The sequence below is a fragment of the Bison bison genome, unplaced genomic scaffold (genome assembly GCF_000754665.1).
Source record: "Bison bison bison isolate TAMUID 2011002044 unplaced genomic scaffold, Bison_UMD1.0 scf7180017864452, whole genome shotgun sequence".
NCBI lineage: Eukaryota > Metazoa > Chordata > Mammalia > Artiodactyla > Bovidae > Bison > Bison bison.
This window is the reverse complement of record NW_011495014.1, coordinates 294,846-312,571: the sequence shown is the minus strand read 5'-3', so window position 1 is coordinate 312,571 and position 17,726 is coordinate 294,846. Positions and strand designations below refer to the sequence as shown.

General features: G+C 40.0%; 1 protein-coding gene across 2 annotated transcripts in view; it reads left to right on the top strand.

Moving 5' to 3' along the window:
* CERS6 (ceramide synthase 6) overlaps positions 1-17,726 on the top strand; it is a 353,731-nt gene that overhangs the window by 253,984 nt on the left and 82,021 nt on the right. For both annotated transcript variants that reach the window (XM_010858928.1, XM_010858927.1), the window contains exons 5-6: positions 12,085-12,135; positions 14,485-14,577. In XM_010858928.1, the coding sequence (XP_010857230.1) occupies positions 12,085-12,135; positions 14,485-14,577 (144 nt within the window). The remainder of the gene's footprint in view (positions 1-12,084; positions 12,136-14,484; positions 14,578-17,726) is intronic.

Below are 17,726 nucleotides of genomic sequence, written 5' to 3'. Positions count from 1 at the left end.
TAAGACATGGAGATGGGAATTAATGAGGTGCACACAGCAAGGTGCCTGGCCCGAGGAGAGCAGGGGACATTTATTGGGCAGAGTGGAGTTCGTCTTACTTGGTGGACAGCCAACCTAGCAGAAACATGGACAGCCAGCCAGAGACATTTCACCTTCTGAGTTGGAAATGAGAAGGCATTTAGTGTTTTTTAGGCTTCTGGAGAATAAGCCAAAGAAAGGGATTATGAAAATGATGTTGGAACTATGACATGACTCCTGAAAGATTTTTTTAAAAGTTCTTCCATCTGAATTCCTCTCCTCCATCCACCATCTTCTGCTTGTCCTTCTGTCCTCAACTACTATGGTGCCACCTAGTGGAGCTGTCCCCTGCCACCTCTCCCTTCCAGACTGGGCTGGGTGTATCTGCCCCTCTGCAGCCTGTGTTTACTTCATTTATAACTTATTGTTTTGTTTTGATTACCCAGCAGATGGTAAGTTCCTAGAAAATGGAGAACTTGTCCCCAGTATCTTCATGTGTAGCAGAGTATCTGATACATGGAGGCCACTGAATACTTGAAAGAGCAAGTAAACAAGAGGGTGCAATTATATTAGCAGAAAGATATTAGAATGCAGGTAAACTGGTTTAGAAGTAATAAGATAGTGCTCACCTTCCCCATTGGTTCAGTAGGTAAAGAATCTGCCTACAGTGCAGGAGACATGGGAGATGTGATTTTGATCTCTGGGTTGGGAAGATCCCCTGGAGGAGGAAATGACAACCCACTCCAGTATTCCTGCCTGGAGAACTCCACAGACAGAGGAGCCTAACAGGCTATAGTCCATGGGGTCGCAAAGAGTCGGATATGACTGAGCAGCTAAGCAGACAAGAAAGAGGTTATTGAGGCTCTTTGAAATGAGAGTGGGTAGGGTGGGTAGCAAAATGATTGATCATCACTGTAATGAATGCAAACTTTATTCTGCATTATTTGCTCATCTTATTATTTTCCCCTTTTCACTTTCTCTTAATGGAGAATTTAGAATTAAATTATTGACGATTGATTTATAGTTGAAATATCAAAGTCAACACATAAATGCTCTGAAGGCAGTTGTTTCATATACTAGTTTTTAGTTTTAAATTAATTGGACTTATTGAATAATTTGAGGATTGTAATAGTTAATATCATTAATGTTATTTTTAAATATAGAGCAAATGTGTTTTTTTAAATCGGACCTATTAAAGGTACATAGACTTAGCTTCTTTTTATTATTGCAATATGCCCTGTTCATTGTAGAAAATTATAGCTATAAATACTTGCGTAGTTTAATATTGAAATATAAACATTTTTTAAAAAGTGAAAATCATCTGAGATACTCATTACTTGAAGATAAACACTAATTAACTTTTGGTAAATATCCTGCCAGTCATATTTCGTGTGTGTGTGTGTGTGTGTGTGTGTGTGTGTAAATATGTATCTGTATATATCTACTTTAAACACAAGATACACTGTATATTCTACTTGCAATTTGATTTTAACTTAAAATGTGAATGTGCTGGTTATACCCCCATAGTCCATCTGATATTAGCACAGCTGTGGTGGACAGTGCCATGCACTTTTGACAGTGTCCCACATCAGATAGGAGCTGTGCCTATCTCTGCTCTGCTTTCTCCTAAGCTGCAAATTACCAGACACAGGAAGGTACAACCTAGACCCAAGGAGGCATTAATACTGGAACCTCAACCAATGGGCTATGAGAGTTGGTAGATATATGCCTCAGCCTCCCTGTCCTGTGTTGGCACAGTTGTAAGATGTGTGCTCTGTAATTCTGCAGAGGTCCTCAGCGGAGGTGAGGTGTAGTTGCCCACAACAGTAACCAGCTCATTCCTGAAAACCATCCTGGGTATTCCCCGTTTTTCTAGTTTCCTGGGGTCACCTCCCAAATAACCAGCCAGCACCTATGTTCTCATCTCAGAGCCTGTACCCACCGAATCCCAGATAGGAACATGCCAGTGTTCAATTTTATTGAACAATTACATTTATTTCGATTTTTCATTACTAGAAAAGGAATGGTAGTCTGATTTTTTTTTAACAATAAATGCTGCTTTAAAGGAAGTACAGATTTTGAAGACAAAATTACTTTTTTAGAAAGGTTATTCTAGTTTGCAGAGTACTGTTTTCCCTATACACTGCTAACCCCTGGGTATAAACCTCTTCAGGTATTTTCAGACTCAGGTAAAAAAAAATTCTGTCTCACTTTAACCTGTAATTTTTACACATGTTTTTGGTCACATTTTGTTTGTTTGTTTAGTATGTCGCCTGTTGGTATCTTCTCCCCATTTTTCTGATGGGATTCTTAAATGTTTTAATCAATTTTTATGGGCTTTTTACACATTAGAGATCTTAATTTTTTGTTCTGTGTTATAAATTGTTTCCTTATATGGTCTTTTGACTAATTCTGTGCTTCTTAATAGTGTTGTCTTAAAGAAAAACATACAACATAAGAGTTGCATAGTTAAGTTTTATTCAAGGTCTTAAGACCTTAAATAAAAGAACTGTACTGAGGACTATACCCCAGGAGACAGCTCTGAGGAATTGCTCCAAACAGGTGGGAAGAGGCAGTATATATATTAATTTTTTTTTTGGCCAGGAAATACATACTGTCAAGAATACATTTTCATAAAAAGTCACTGCCAGTCATAAAGAACAGATATCTCAAGCTAATGATTTTAGTGTTTGTCTATATATGGAAAGATTCAAGAATCAGGGTCACTGAAATTCTTCCTGAGATATCCATCCATTTGTGGGGCCTGTTCACCCACAGCACACAGTGTTTCATCCTGTTTTCATCCTGAATTCCTCTCAGGGCTGCGCTGGCATCGGGTGACTGCAGTGGGTCAACGTAACCCTTGTAGAAACTGGGTGGTGAGCAATGCTCTTTTGTTCTTCTTTGTTCCCAGCGGCCATTCTGATTGGCTTCATTCCCAAATTCTGCACTGGCCACCGTCTCTACACATCTCTCCCCACACATCTCTCCCCTACCTCCCCCACCCCCATGTTGACATTCTCAGGATTTTCCTTTCCCTGTAGGTCTTTCCACCTCTTTTTATTTCTTCTTCCCTTTTCTTCATCTGGTTCCTTTATCCCTAATTTCTATTCTAAACATGGAATTAATCTGTCTATTCTGCTTTGCAGTGATTCTCACTAGCCCAGAGGAAAGTACACATCTGAATTAATGTGGACAGGTGTCTTTTTAAGCCTCCTGTTCTCCAGGCTCTTGAGAATCACAGCCTCAGTTACTATGAGGTGCATGTGGAGTCCCTCAGCTGAGCATAGGCAGAAAAAGTTGAGAACCACTGCTGGAAGGTTTGGGTTTTTTTTTGTACCAAGTTCATTTTTATTTTATTTTATTTTATTTTTTAATTTTACAATATTGTATTGGTTTTGCCATATATCAACATGAATCCACCACAGGTATACACGTGTTCCCCATCCTGAACCCTCCTCCCTCCTCCCTCCCAGTACCATCCCTCTGGGTCGTTCCAGTGCACCAGCCCCAAGCATCCAGTTTTAAATGGCTAGAAGGTTTTAAATGTCATGGAAAAGCCACTAAGATTTCTTTCTCTTTGGCTCTGTGATGAAGCCCTCAAGGAAACCCTGTAACCTCAATACCCATCTCCGAGGAATTCCTTCTATTTTTGTATGCTTGACAGATCTGCATATTACTTTCTAAATTGATTGCTGAGTGTGCTGAAAGCACATACTTCACTAGGTCCAGAAGACTAGCATCTTTTTAAAAGTTTGATCAATATGAAAAGCTGCTATCTTTATATAATGACCATGAGGTCAAGTCTAAATTACATTTGCACATCATAAGAGCTTTCAAAGCTAATGCAGATGCCAAGGGCCTCTAGGGAGGGGTCACCACTCTGCTTTGTAGATTTATAGTGACATATCTCCTGACCCAGCAAAGGAGGAAAGGGTAACTCTTGCATGCTGGAGACTGTTCTAGACTACTCATCACTGACCAACTTCATCTTCAGGCTGCTCAGAGACTTCTGGCTTCATTCTTTTCATCCCAAATACAGTTTATTGATCAGTTTTTAAACTTACAAAGCATAAAATATTTCTCTCGATTCTGAATTACTTCACAATATGTATTAAATGAAAATGGTAGATTATCATTTTGAATGGATTTGATTTATATTCATTGAAATTATGCTGTTCAACATTTCTGAAGAGAATTCACAATGTTTATGTAATAAAGCTGTTAATATAGATATTACCATCAAAAAGTACCCACAAAAGGAAAAAGAAGCAAAAATGTTGAGATAGTAACAATTGTTGTGACTGAGCTTCAGAATTAGACCCTAATTTCCCAAAATCATGGTGAAAAGATAATGATTTGGTAACAGGAAACATGCTAAACATTTGCAAAGAGAATTCTCCCCATTAGACTAAATTTAAAAGGAAAAATATCACTGGAACTTATACATTCAGTTTCAGTGGTTACCTAATGTTAACCTTTCCAGTATAAAGACATTGCAGACAAGGAAGCATTTTCTCAAGTTCTTACAGTACATCTACAATATAAGCCAAAGGTGTAAGTTTTAAGTGTAACTCAGTTAAAGCGTTTTCAGTAGTCTCAGTGAAAGAAATTTCAGAGTAGTTCAGGGATCTCGCTTCCTGGCATTTAAAAACATAATCCAAGGCTCTATGTATTTCATACTTAAACTATTCAGAAGCCAGTATGTCTCCTAGACTGTATTCCTTCACTGTTAGTTGTCACACCTGAGCTTTATGAAAGCCACCTAGGAGTTGGGATGGAAATAGTGAAAGATGAAAGTTTGCTTCTCAGATGCTGACTTCAGGTAAAGACCCACACATCTTTCACACTTTTGATGAGGCAATGAAATGTTTTTTAATACTTTCTATGATTCATCTTCTTTTGTTATATCAAAATATTTATTAATTCAAAGAGACTACTATTTGTTCAGCTGAAGGCACCAACTGATTCTTGAAAAAAAAGGTGTGTATGTGTATTTATATTTCCATTTAATCGTTTTAACACTTGCCAGTTTAACTCAGCATCCTTTTTTTCTGATCTTTTCCTTCAAGCTCAGTTATTCCATTAGTTTACGAGGCATGATAAGTGTCAGTGATCTGAGTTAACCTTCATTTTTTTTAAGATTTAATTTTTTTAGCAGTTTTATGTTCATAGAAAAATTGAAGTATGAGATTTCCCATGTACCCCTGGCCTCATATATGCATATTCTCTCCCACTATCGAATCACCCACCAGAGTGGTACATTTGTTATAACTGATGAGCCTATACTGACGTATCATAATCACCCAAAATCCATAGTTTACATTAAGGTTCGCCCTTGCTGCTGCTGCTGAGTCACTTCAGTCGTGTCCAACTCTGAGCGACCCCATAGACGGCGTCCCACCAGGCTCCCCGTCCCTGGGATTCTCCAGGCAAGAACACTGGAGTGGGTTGCCATTTCCTTCTCCAATGCATGAAAGTGAAAAGTGAAAGTGAAGTTGCTCAGTCGTGTCCGACTCCTAGCGACCCCATGGACTGCAGCCCACCAGGCTCCTCCATCCATGGGATTTTCCAGGCAAGAGAACTGGAGTGGGGTGCCATTGCCTTCTCACCCTTAGTGTTGTACATTTTATTAGCTTGGACAAGGCCTTCTTAATATCTGATGATTGATCCATCATCATAATAACTGAAAGGTGTATTTATTTATTTTTAAAATTATTTTATAAAAGTATTGTTGATTTACAACACTGTGTTAATTTCTCCTCTGTAGCAAAGTGATTCATATATATTTATATTCTTTTCTATTATGGTTTATGACAGAATATTGAATATAATTCTGTGTTCTATACAGTAGGATCTTGTTTATATCTGCTGAGCCCTTTTTATTTTTTATCTTTTTTATTTTTTGAATTATGAGAGTATGATAACACATTTATAGGAGACTTTGGAGAATACAGAACAAGGTTCCATATAGTTCTACTACATATTACAATTGTTTGTTTTAAGTAGATAAGTTAAGACTTTTAGTTGGAATTTCAATATCAAACTCTCAGAAATTAATAGAACACTTATTTTTTAACTATTGTTTTTAAGAAGTATATCAAATGGAACTTCAAAAAAAATAAGACCAAACCTATCTTATTCCAGACAGTAAAGTGAAATGATCAAACCTCATCTATTTTTGTTAGTCCTATTCACTATGAAAACACTACAGAACAATTGATAAAAAAGAAACCGGATTTTTTAAAAACTCACATTTGCTGACACTTTAAAAAAAAAAAAAGGCTACTTAAAAAATAATCACAGAATACATAGCGCTTGAATCTTATGCATTTAGTCAAAAGGCGAATGAGGACTGCTTTTGACCTCCAGCAGCACGTCTGACCTCCATCCCGGTGCTGGGGTTGGGTTTGCTCAGGGTAAGAGCTGCAGAAGCCTCCCCTGGGACACTGCTACTGTTGGATGTGCGTGTGGCCAAGTTGTATCTCAAGTATTGTGTCTGGGAGCAGATGTACATAACATAATGAAAATGTCATTTTACATTGTGTTTTAAATCGAGAATGTTAAAAGTCATTCATTATGTACTCTTTTATGGTCTTAACTTTGTTCAGATGTTTTGTAAGTCTTCTTAAATTGAAATTAGTTGATGTGTACTTTAATAGCTTCCCTGGTGGCTCAGACAGTAAAGAATCTACCTGCAGTGTGGGAGACCTGAGTTTGATCCCTGGGCTGGGAAGATCCCCTAGAGAAGGGCATGGCAACCCACTCCAGTATTCCTGCCTAGAGAATCCCCGTGGACAGAGGAACCTGGTAGGCTACAGTCTGTGGGGTTACAAAGAGTTGGGCACGACTGAGTGACTAAGCACACAAACACACACTTTAATAGCTATTAAGTACCATATATGAAGAGTTGTCTTACAATGTGTAAGTCACCCCAGACTACCACAACAAAATGCAGGATTTTGGATTCCTTGGATTTTGGAATCCATGGTGGGTCCTGCAACTATTAGATGACTCTATTAGTGAGAATACAGGCTATTGTATATATGTATAAGAAAAATGATAGGAATTTATCTGTCTCACACATATAGTCCAAGGTAAGCAGACCAGGGCTAGTAGGAGGTCTCTGACACTAACATCAATAGAAACTTCTGTCTCAGGGTCAAAGACGACAGCTCCAGCCCTTACTATCTTCCTCTGATGGAAATGGAGAAAGGATGAGAACAGCTCATTCACATTTCATCACTAGGGGTGGCATCCCAAAGTGGCCCATGTCAACCCTGCTCACATCTCTTCCACCATATATATCTTAGGTGTGTGGTTCTAGCAAGCATGGATGTTGGTTGAGAAGCACTGTCTCCAACTAACTACTGTTTTACTAACAACTTCTGTTCCATATGGCTACAGTAAAGATGAGAAATAATTCATTCATTTATTCAGCTAACACTGAATTGTGAAATATTATAACAAAGTGCCTAGCAAAGTGTCTTACACCTGGTAATACCAAGTTGGATCATCCTCCTTACTTTTCTGTAGCACCTTACTACTCTAAGTGTGGTCCAAGGTCTGAGCATCATCTTGAAACTTGTCAAAAATGTACAATATCAGCCCCAAGCCAGACCTACTGAATCAGAACTTGCATTTTAATAGTCTGAGGAGCCTCCATGCCAACATGTTCTTTATCCTTTCTGGCACCTGCATGCTGTGTTAGTTGAGCACTTACAGTGTTGTTATGAAAATTAAATGAAGTAATATGTATAAAATACTTTAAAATCTGTAAAGTGCTTCATATCATTATTTAAGAGTATGTCTTTGAGGGGAACTAAAGTGAGTCATATTGGAAGGCCAAGGTTTGAGAATCATTGAGTTTTTGGATTTTCCAGCGTTGATATTGTCCCCTGTTATTGTAATGCCATGTAAAAAGGCATTTCTATTTCCGGAAAATGTGCTTGAATCACCTTGCACTGTCCTAGGTTCAGAGCTTTTCTCTAATTATGTAGGAAGATGCTAGGCTCATCTAAAATGAGGGCTTTCAGTGTGTTTTTTAATCACCATTATTCTTTCTTGACATCTAAATATTGCAGCTTTTTATGTTCTTAATTATGTTAATGCTTGTACAGATAAGCATTATCTGATAAGCATTGTTCATTTTGATATCAAATGAACAAGGAAATTGCTCTTAAAAAGATATCTGAAAAAACTGATTTTAAAGAACAATAGATTTATGATATCAGTTGAAACTAAAGATGTTATGCCTAATGCATTAAATGATAAGCAGCAATCCAGATTCATACACTTGTGTTGACCTATTAGAAATTAGGAGAATCACCTTTTCATGGACTTGTCTTCTCATCTGTTTTTTGGGAAAGACAGCATTTATTCTGTCTCAAAGAGTTTGAGGGACCATAACATGAGTCCCTAGAAAAATGTAGCATATGGAGTATATTAATATCGAGTATCATCAAAGTAGGAAGTACACATGAACATGCAGTGTGCAATAAGTATGTGCAAGTGCTGATTTAAACGTTCGACTGGCGAGCTTCCCAGCTGAGCTATGGCCCTGGGAGTGGTTGCTGTTTGTGGTTGTTTAGTCTCTTAAGCTATATGACTCTTTTTGTGACCCCATGGCCTATAACCCACCAGGCTCCTTCTGTCCATGGGATTTCCCGGACAAGAATACTGGAATGGGTTGCCATTTCCTCCTCCAGGGAACCTTCCTGTCCCAGGGATCAAACCTGCATCTGCGGCATTGGCAGGCAGGTTCTTTACCACTCTGCCACCTGGGAATCCCATGGCCCTGGTAGCCCCATCAAATTCTCAGTGTTCTTTACTCCTGCTTTAAGGAGGCAGAACCCAGTGAGAGACAAAGACTTACACACTGTTTCTGCAGATCAGTCCACTTTCACACATGATACAAGCAGGTCTAGGTGATGCACATCTGATGCCTCCAGAGAAAAGCCTGGGGGTTAGAAGAAGCCCACAAAGGAAGGGAAGCTCTAAATGATGGGTGTTCCTGGGTCAGTAGGAGTCATACCTTTGCTCTTTTGTCTGTAAGGGGAAGGATGACTATAGTGGAGATTTCCGCTATGTCTTTAGAAGCAAGCACACGCTTGCACTGTGCACTGGGGACTGATACATTCAGAAAAATACTGCAAGCTTTTTTATAGGTCTTGGATTTAATTCTGTATTCCTTTTCATTAGCATTCAGTAATGAATGCTGAACTGTCACCTTGAGTGTCTCATGCTGGAGAGATAAACGTGAGAATATGACATAGTTTTCCCTCAGGGACTTTCAGTCGATTGTAAAGATAGTAAACAGCTTTATCAGAGAGAAAGATAATAAATAATATTTGTACTCTACTTTAAAATAGATTTTGCTGTGTTGTGCCCAAATTTAAAAATAATGTGTGTATGTATGTGTTTAAGGACAAATCTATCCATGTCTGTATCAATATCTATATTATATAGGAAAGACGCTCAAAATGGGCTGTATATTAAAATGTTAGTAGTGACAAGAATTCAATTACTTTTCTTATTATTATTTTCAATATTTTCTATGTCTTCCTCAATGGACTTGTGTTGTTTATAGAAGACAATCAAACTTCTGAAGCCTCTGCATCATTTTTTAACTTGTTCACTCATTTGATCTTTATAATCACCCCATGAGGTTGGTCAGTCATAAACCTCAATGTCATGGACATGAGAAATGGAGAAGACAGTCAGACAGGCAGGTTGGGCCTTCGGGATGTTTGGTGCAGAGGGACTACATGATGTGGACAGCAATGCACAGGTAGCAAATGGCGAAAGCAGGAAACAGGAAGGAGAACCAGGAATGCCTAAGTGAAGCGAGGCTGTAGAGATCCCTGAACATCATTAGGGCATGGCATGGCTTTTTACTTCTGCCTAGCTCCCTGAACTAAGGCCTGGTTCAGTTTTTATCAGACTTAAAGGCAGAGTCACAGTGGCTATGTTTGGCTTTAAGACCAGACAGTCTGAGCTTGATATGCAGTTCTGGTCCTGTGGGCTCAGGGTCTGAATTTACCTATCTATAAAATGAGGGAAATACTACTGCTACTTACTATAAGGATTAAATGAGTCCATACATGTGAGTGTGAAATGGCAACCCACCCCAGTAATCTCACCTGGAAAATTCCATGGACAGAGGAGCCTGGCAGGCTACAGTCCATGGGATCACAAAGAGTCAGACACGACTGAATGACTAACACTTTCACTTTGAAGGAGAAATAACTTTTTAATTGGTTAAATAAATAATAGATCATGGAGGAGAATTCTCAAAAAACAATGTATCCTCCAAAAAAAGTGTATGGTCATAAGGAGGACTCTACAAATACTCTCTAATATCCTCCTCATCCTCATCGTCATCAATGCAAGGTGGAAAGATACCTCTATGGCTTTCAGAGAGACAACTAGGTTATCCTAGTGCAGATGGGAGCAACTTTTGCTCTTATAGGATCTGGGACCAAACAGGAAGGTTCAGTTCAGTCGCTCAGTCGTGTCTGACTCTTTGCGACCCCATGAATTGCAGCACGCCAGGCCTCCCTATCCATCACCAACTCCCAGAGTTCACTCAGACTCATGTCCATCAAGTCACTGATGCTATCCAGCCGTCTCATCCTCTGTTGTCCCCTTCTCCTCCTGCCCCCAGTCCCTCTCAGCATCAGAGTCTTTTCCAATGAGTCAACTCTTCGCATGAAGTGGCCAAAGTATTGGAGTTTCAGCTTTAGCATCAGTCACCCAGGACTGATCTTTAGGATGGACTGGTTGGATCTCCTTGCAGTCCAAGGGACTCTCAAGAGTCTTCTCCAACACCACAGTTCAAAAGCATCAATTCTTCGGCGCTCAGCTTTCTTCAGAGTCCAACTCTCACATCCATACATGACCACTGGAAAAACCACAGCCTTGACTAGACGGACCTTTGTTGGCAAAGTAATGTCTCTGCTTTTGAATATGCTATTTAGGTTGGTCATAACTTTCCTTCCAAGGAGTAAGCGTCTTTTAATTTCATGGCTGCAATCACCATCTGCAGTGATTTTGCAGCCCCAAAAAATAAGGTCTGACAGGAAGGTTAGGTCAGTACAAATATATCTGACATTAATCTTTCAATGACAGTTTTATCATTTTGCAATATATAAATCCACACACAGATTGGATTAATGATAGATTATGTTTCCTAATAGCAAGAAATATACAGATGTGTATCAGATGTATATAGATGTATACCACCAAGATTAGGGACACAAAAGAATTGTAAAGTTAGTACAGAAATATGAGAAAGTTTGTGCTGGTGTTAGGGGATGGTTGAGTTGTCTGTTCAAATCCATACCAACCCTACCTGCTTATTAAGAATGTTTGGAATCTGTGTATACTTAGATGTTCTCTTTAATTTTACACTGTGGTAAGACAAGTGATTCTGTTAAATTAAGAAAGATTGTTTTTTCTTCAAAAGACTCCGACAACGAGTCAGGGGTGGGTGGAATGTACTGTGAGGGTTAATCTACTCAGGCCCGGAATCAGTCAGAGCTAGTCCAGCTGAAATAAGTGTACCTGCCTGCAACTGAAATAAGTGTACCTGCCTGCTACTGTCAAGGCATGAAACAATTGATTAATAATGTTGCTTGGTGAACAATGAATTGGAGGAGTTTCAAAGAAATGTGCATCAACTGTCAGCATTGTTTATTGATAATAGTGAGATGGAGGATTTGCAGTGGATCTTGGCGAGACACTTGAACTCTGCTGTTGGGGGTGGTTACCTAGCAGGAATGTGTCTACTGAACCAGCACAATATAAAAAAGTGCCATCCGGGACTCTATCCTAGAAGTAGCCTGAAATACTGCCGGTTGAGTTTAGAAGATTCCCCAGAGAGAATGCATGATGGACTCTTCAGTTCTTTGCTCTCCCATTCCCGATTGTACTAAGTCCTTCAGTTCTCATGCAGGTAGATTATTGAAATCCCGAAATATTGGGAGCCTAGAATCTGTCGTAAACTTCTCTTATCCTGCTTCTTTTCCAAAACATGTAAAATAGTTTCTCTGTCATGTTTTTCAGACGCCCTGGCTATGGAATACAAAGCATTGCTGGTACAACTACCCCTATCAGGTAAGGACGCAGCGCTGTCTGGATTTTCACACATGGAGAGCTCTTCCTAAGCCAGCACCATGCTTTCTGGCAGGTCCCAGCAGGTTGGGCAGCCACCTTGCTTTTTGCCCCTCCCTGCCCCTGCTGCTTGATGGTGGATGTAGCCTAGTGAGGAGGGTACTTTCTGTTAGTTCAGAATCCGTGTTCACTTGCTTGAGCAGATGGAGGAAGTGTGGAAGGTGCGTTTGCTGAAGAGTAAGATATGATCACTTCAGTAGGTGGATAAGTCCTCCTTCTAACAGCCCATCTGCTTTTGGGCTGATAATAGCCCTGGCCTGTCTCGACAGCTAGTGGGCAAAGCTCGAGTAAGGAGCTGGGATAGGCATGCTGAATTTGGTTCGCTTTGTGGCTTAGGAGCAGCCTCTATAGATATAAATCAAACACCATTTCCCTGAGCATGGAAAAATGGGCTTGTCCCATTACACATAGACAAAAATAGCATTGTTGAAAATGAGATTAAAATCATATCCCAGACAGAGAGCATTTCAGATCCCTGCCCACAGATATACCCTTGCCTTGAATCTTGAATTTAGTAATATTACCATGTGTTGTGGTCTCTAGCTCAGTTACTATTTGAATATCAAAGTGGGACTTCTCTAGGAATGTCTTGCTGAAACAGTTCTAGAATTTCTAGTTCAACTGAGATATATTATTTAAGAGAAACAAATACAACCATGTATTTTGTTGATAAAGAGACTGACATTGTAGTAAGCAGTGTGGATTTTTGAGTTTGGAATTCTATAGATTGCCTTTTTAGAGGCATTTGGTCTAACAAAGTTAATGGACAGCAGGCATGCCCTGCTTCTTCTTTATTGCACACTGTGTTGCAACAGGGGATAGGGACTGGCGTTGGCTATTCCTTAGGACAAGGTCAAGGCTAGGAACACATTGAAATGGGGATTCCAGTTTGCATTTCCATCTCTTTCACATGGTTTATTCAAATTAAGAAAGACTGAAAATCAGCAACATGACATGGTCCGAGAGAGCTGAACATTCCAAGGCCATCTGGTTGAGACTCAAGTAACATCAAAAGCAATCACTTGCTGCACACAATTGTAATTCTCAGTCGCAACTGCTGTTTTATGAACTTACATATTATACTCAGAATGTTGTCGTTTACGGTTCTGTACCCTGTAATGGCATACTGCATGGAAAGGATCCTGTTCCTCGTGTGTTTTGTTGACAAAGATAAATGAGGGGAACAACTGTTTTTCTTGGTGTCCATGCTTAGAGCTGGTGGTTACGTGAGTGCTTCTCACACACTTAGTCATTATGCTGTTATTGGTTTACAGAGCATTTCAGTTTCAATTGTATTTACCATGTACACTGTTGCTTGTATGCAGTGGTGTGGATGTGTTCGTGTAATGAGTTTCAAAGGTCTTTCATTCATTGGGGAAATCAAGTTATTTCATTATAACTCAGTGAAACAATTAAAAACAACTCATCAAAAATGTGTTTTTAAAACTCTGTTTTGTCTTTATGGATTTATGTGCAAAATAAATAGCATTGACTTCCCCTGCCTCTCTGAGCCTCTCCTCATTCCTGGACCTCTGAGGCAGGTAAAGCAGATGTTACCTCCATTTTCCAATAAGTAAACCAAGGCCCAAGTTTTATAACTTCTTAAACTGTGGAACTGGGGCTTGATCTTAGATTCCCTGGTAGGTGCCTAACCTGTATCTCTTAGCAGTTTCCTTGTCCCCTGATCTTGTAATAAATATTTTTGAATTATCTTTTTAAAAATCTTTACAATGTACAGAACATTTTCTAAAAACAAAAAAGCTCCAATTAAGACAGAATCTGAAACTGTGCCTCCATGACTCATAGAGTACTCCAGCTTCTTTCGCCTCCCCTGGTCCCTGTACTCAAGGAATTGAGTACAGGAATCTCAAAGAATCTCATGGGAGTTGTCCAGATTTATTCTTTCTGTGTATGTGTTAGAATTTTTTTGCAAGTTGCCTAAAGGAATCTTGTAGAGATGCATGTCAGAGAACCATAAATGTGATTGTTGAAATGAATCGCCAATTGGGTACCACTGCCAAATGTTCGGACACGACTGAAGTGACTTAGCAGCAGCAGCAGCCAAATGTTCATACCAGTTGTCACTTTTCTGGTTGGAGATGAAACAAAACTAATTCCATCAAGCTGTGGATTAGAGGAATGCTTCAAAGCTCTCTTATCGACAGAGAGAATGGGGCTGGAATTTGTGGGGGTGTAAGACCATGTCACTTTCCAGTGCTGAGCTTGAGATGTTTGAAACAGATTTGGTTTCCTATTAATTATTAATCATGCCTTTTTCTCTTTGATCCTCAGCCACTCACACCTGACCTTCACTACTATTATATCCTGGAGCTGTCGTTTTATTGGTCTTTAATGTTTTCCCAGTTCACTGATATCAAAAGAAAGGTAAGAGTGGGTATGTTGTAAAGGACTTGCAGACGGGCGTTTTTCGTGACCCTTGGCAGATGGGTGTAGAGTCTCAGAAGCACCCACTTCTGTTCTCCCATCAGTACTGAATTAGTATGACTTTCGGCATTATTATAGAAGATTCTCTACTTTTGTTTGTGCTGTTCTATATTTTAATCCCATTATCTCTTCACTCTCCCCCAACCCCAAACCTAGGGTTCTTTTCTCAGTGATAAAATATAGCAATGATTCTTAACGGCATTAATTTCCTCTCAGTCTGAGTCCCAATTCCCTCTGTTGTCCAAATGAAATGAAGAGGAAAAATTGTATCTGTGACTCCTGGGAGAGAGTGAAAGCTCAGTGTTCCAGCCCTAAAGAATGAAGATTTCCCCAATTAAAGAGTTATGTAATGTCAAAATATGTCAGGAAAATACAACATTCCTAAGTGAGCTGTAACTGGCTTTCACCCTACCCTCCACTGGAGTAGCTTCTGCTCATGGTACTCTTGACCTCTTCAGTGTTAAACCCTCTCATTCTAGTTCTTATCTTATCAGCTTCTGGGCCGAATTGGTGCTTTTGGCTGTTCACTGTTGGATTGTTTGTTGTTGTTGTTTTTTCCCGTGAAGCTATTTTTTCCAGATACTCGTATTTGGATCATTTCTTCAAAGCCGTCTCTGCTGGCCTCCACTCCAGCCCCCACCCTCCTTGCTCTGCATATTTGCATGCACTAGGGTCTGATCCTAGATTACAGGATGTCATCTCCCTGGGTGATCCAGCTTACACCCTTCAGCACTATTAACAATTATATCTATAGCAGTAACTCCCAACTGTCTCCTGTCCCAAATCTTCTCTGGGTCCCACACTTACACAAAACTAATCATAAATGAAAGTATGATGTTCTTCTTGTTATTTTATCATTTAATCCTCACCACAGTGCTAAGATCCCATCTGATCATTTATTATTTGTTTTCCTTTTATGAATGAGAAGTCTGAGCCATACATACAAAGTGTACCCAGCTGAAGACATTGTCTTCCCCTAGTCTTATTCTTCCTCCAGTAATATTTGTCACCAACAGTCATGTAAGCTAGAAGCCTTCCTTTGCTCTCCTCTTTGCCACTCCTTGTACCTACTTCTTGGTGTCACTAACACATTTAGTTTGAGTCCTATTTTGGCTTAATCTATTACAGCAGCCTCTTAAATGGCCCTCCTTTCTAAGTAGTTATTCTTGTCTACCTGCCATCTAAGAGTTATGCTTCTCAAATCTTCAAAACAAAGCCAGACTACCTGGGGAGATCTTCAGGCTTGTCACCATGATTCCAACCCACCACTCCGTCTCTCCTCCCCCTGACACACACATATGTCTTAGTTACAAATATCGTCTCTCCACTGTTCAAACATGTTTTTTCCATGACATCTTTGTTTTTTACAAGACTTTGCCTGTGGCTGGAATCTATCTCCCTTCACCAGACTTGGCAGGCAAAGAGCAGGCCAAGTTCATCTTTATACCTCTCATGACTGTCAGTGCACCTGCCTGGGGTGGGGCTCAGTAAGTTTAGGGTGAATGAGTAAATGGACTCATCAGAATGTTTTCTGACTGCTAATGGATATCTTCTAAGCTTCTTTGCAAATAGTACTGTGCATTGTGATGGATCGCTATACTGTAACAAACCATTTCTTGGTTAGATCGGTAATCTGCCAAATTGCAAAATGTCCAAGTGGCAGCTGAAAAGCATTTACCTAGTACCTGCATCTCTTGCCTGGAGAATCCCAGGGACGGGGGAGCCTGGTGGGCTGCCATCTCTGGGGTCGCAGAGTCGGACACGACTGAAGCGACTTAGCAGCAGCAGCAGCAGCATCACCTCCCCCAGGTCTACTCCTTCCAGTCTCCTATGGCAGTGGCTTACTTGACTGGCAAATGGCTGTCTTTCCTGACAGCACGGCCTTAATGCGGAATGTGTCATCTGATTCTCAGAGGTAGATGGTTCCTGTAAGGGCTAAGGCTTATAATTGGTGGTTCCCTTACTCATTGCACCAAATGCTTTGGGTCCGTCTCTGAAAATGTGTAAAGATCTTTCAGTGATGATAAGTCAGTTAGATCTTGTCTCTCTTACACAAGCAGTCTTCTTCAATCCTGTAGTCCATACTTGGAGAGTGATGCTCTCCACCGTGCCAGGCCTGTTGTGCATATTACTTATTTATTTTTGAAATCATTCATTTTGGGAAAAATCAAAACACAAAATTCACCATCTTAACTATTTTTAAATGTATAGTTCAGTCGTGTCATGCGCATTCACACTGTCGTGCAGCCCGTTTCCAGAACCCCTTTCATATTGTGGAACTGACATTTCCTGCCCATTAGTCAACAAACCCCCATTCCTGCCACCTCCAAGCCCATCACTGAAAACTACCATTCTGCTTTCTGTCTCCATGAATTTGATGACTCCTTACCTCATTTAAGTGGAGTCACACCACACGTGTCCTTCTGTGACTGACATATTTCACTTAGCATAATGGCCTCAGGTTCATCCATGTTGTAGCATGTGTCGAAATGTCCTGCTTAAGGCTGAAGAATGCAGATTGTATTTTCTTTTGAGGAGAATGTTTCCAGGTAGTCACAGAAAACACTTGTATAACAAAGAAGGAGTTTTGACTGTTCTTCCCATCTTCTAATTGAGAAAATTGATGTACAGTGAATTTTCAAGGCTGTACAGTGTGGGGATAAATTAGAGCCCAAGTTTACCAAGCACAGTCCCGTGATTCCTCACAGATGAGCCGTTGGATGTGTCTACACATCTCGTGTTGACTTGCCCCTCCATGCTCCTGACATTAGAGGCAATATGCCTTCTGCCATTCTTTGCCATTTTATTTGTTCCTCTTTTGCTTCATGACAATTAGGAATGCCATCTTGGGTCAGAGATGAATGGAAGCAAAACTGACTGTTAGTTGGCCCCCAGGAGCCTAGTCCTCGGGAGACGTTGCTGCATCAAGTCACCAAACCACTTCCTCTTGCTTGAGCTTCCTCAGCATGCATGCACCATATCTTTTCACTGAGCCAAGAGGACTCACAGAGGCTTCATTATCTTATGACAAATTACCATTTTCTTAATAGTAATTATAAGTGGATTCATTTCAGGGGCTAAAGTGTATC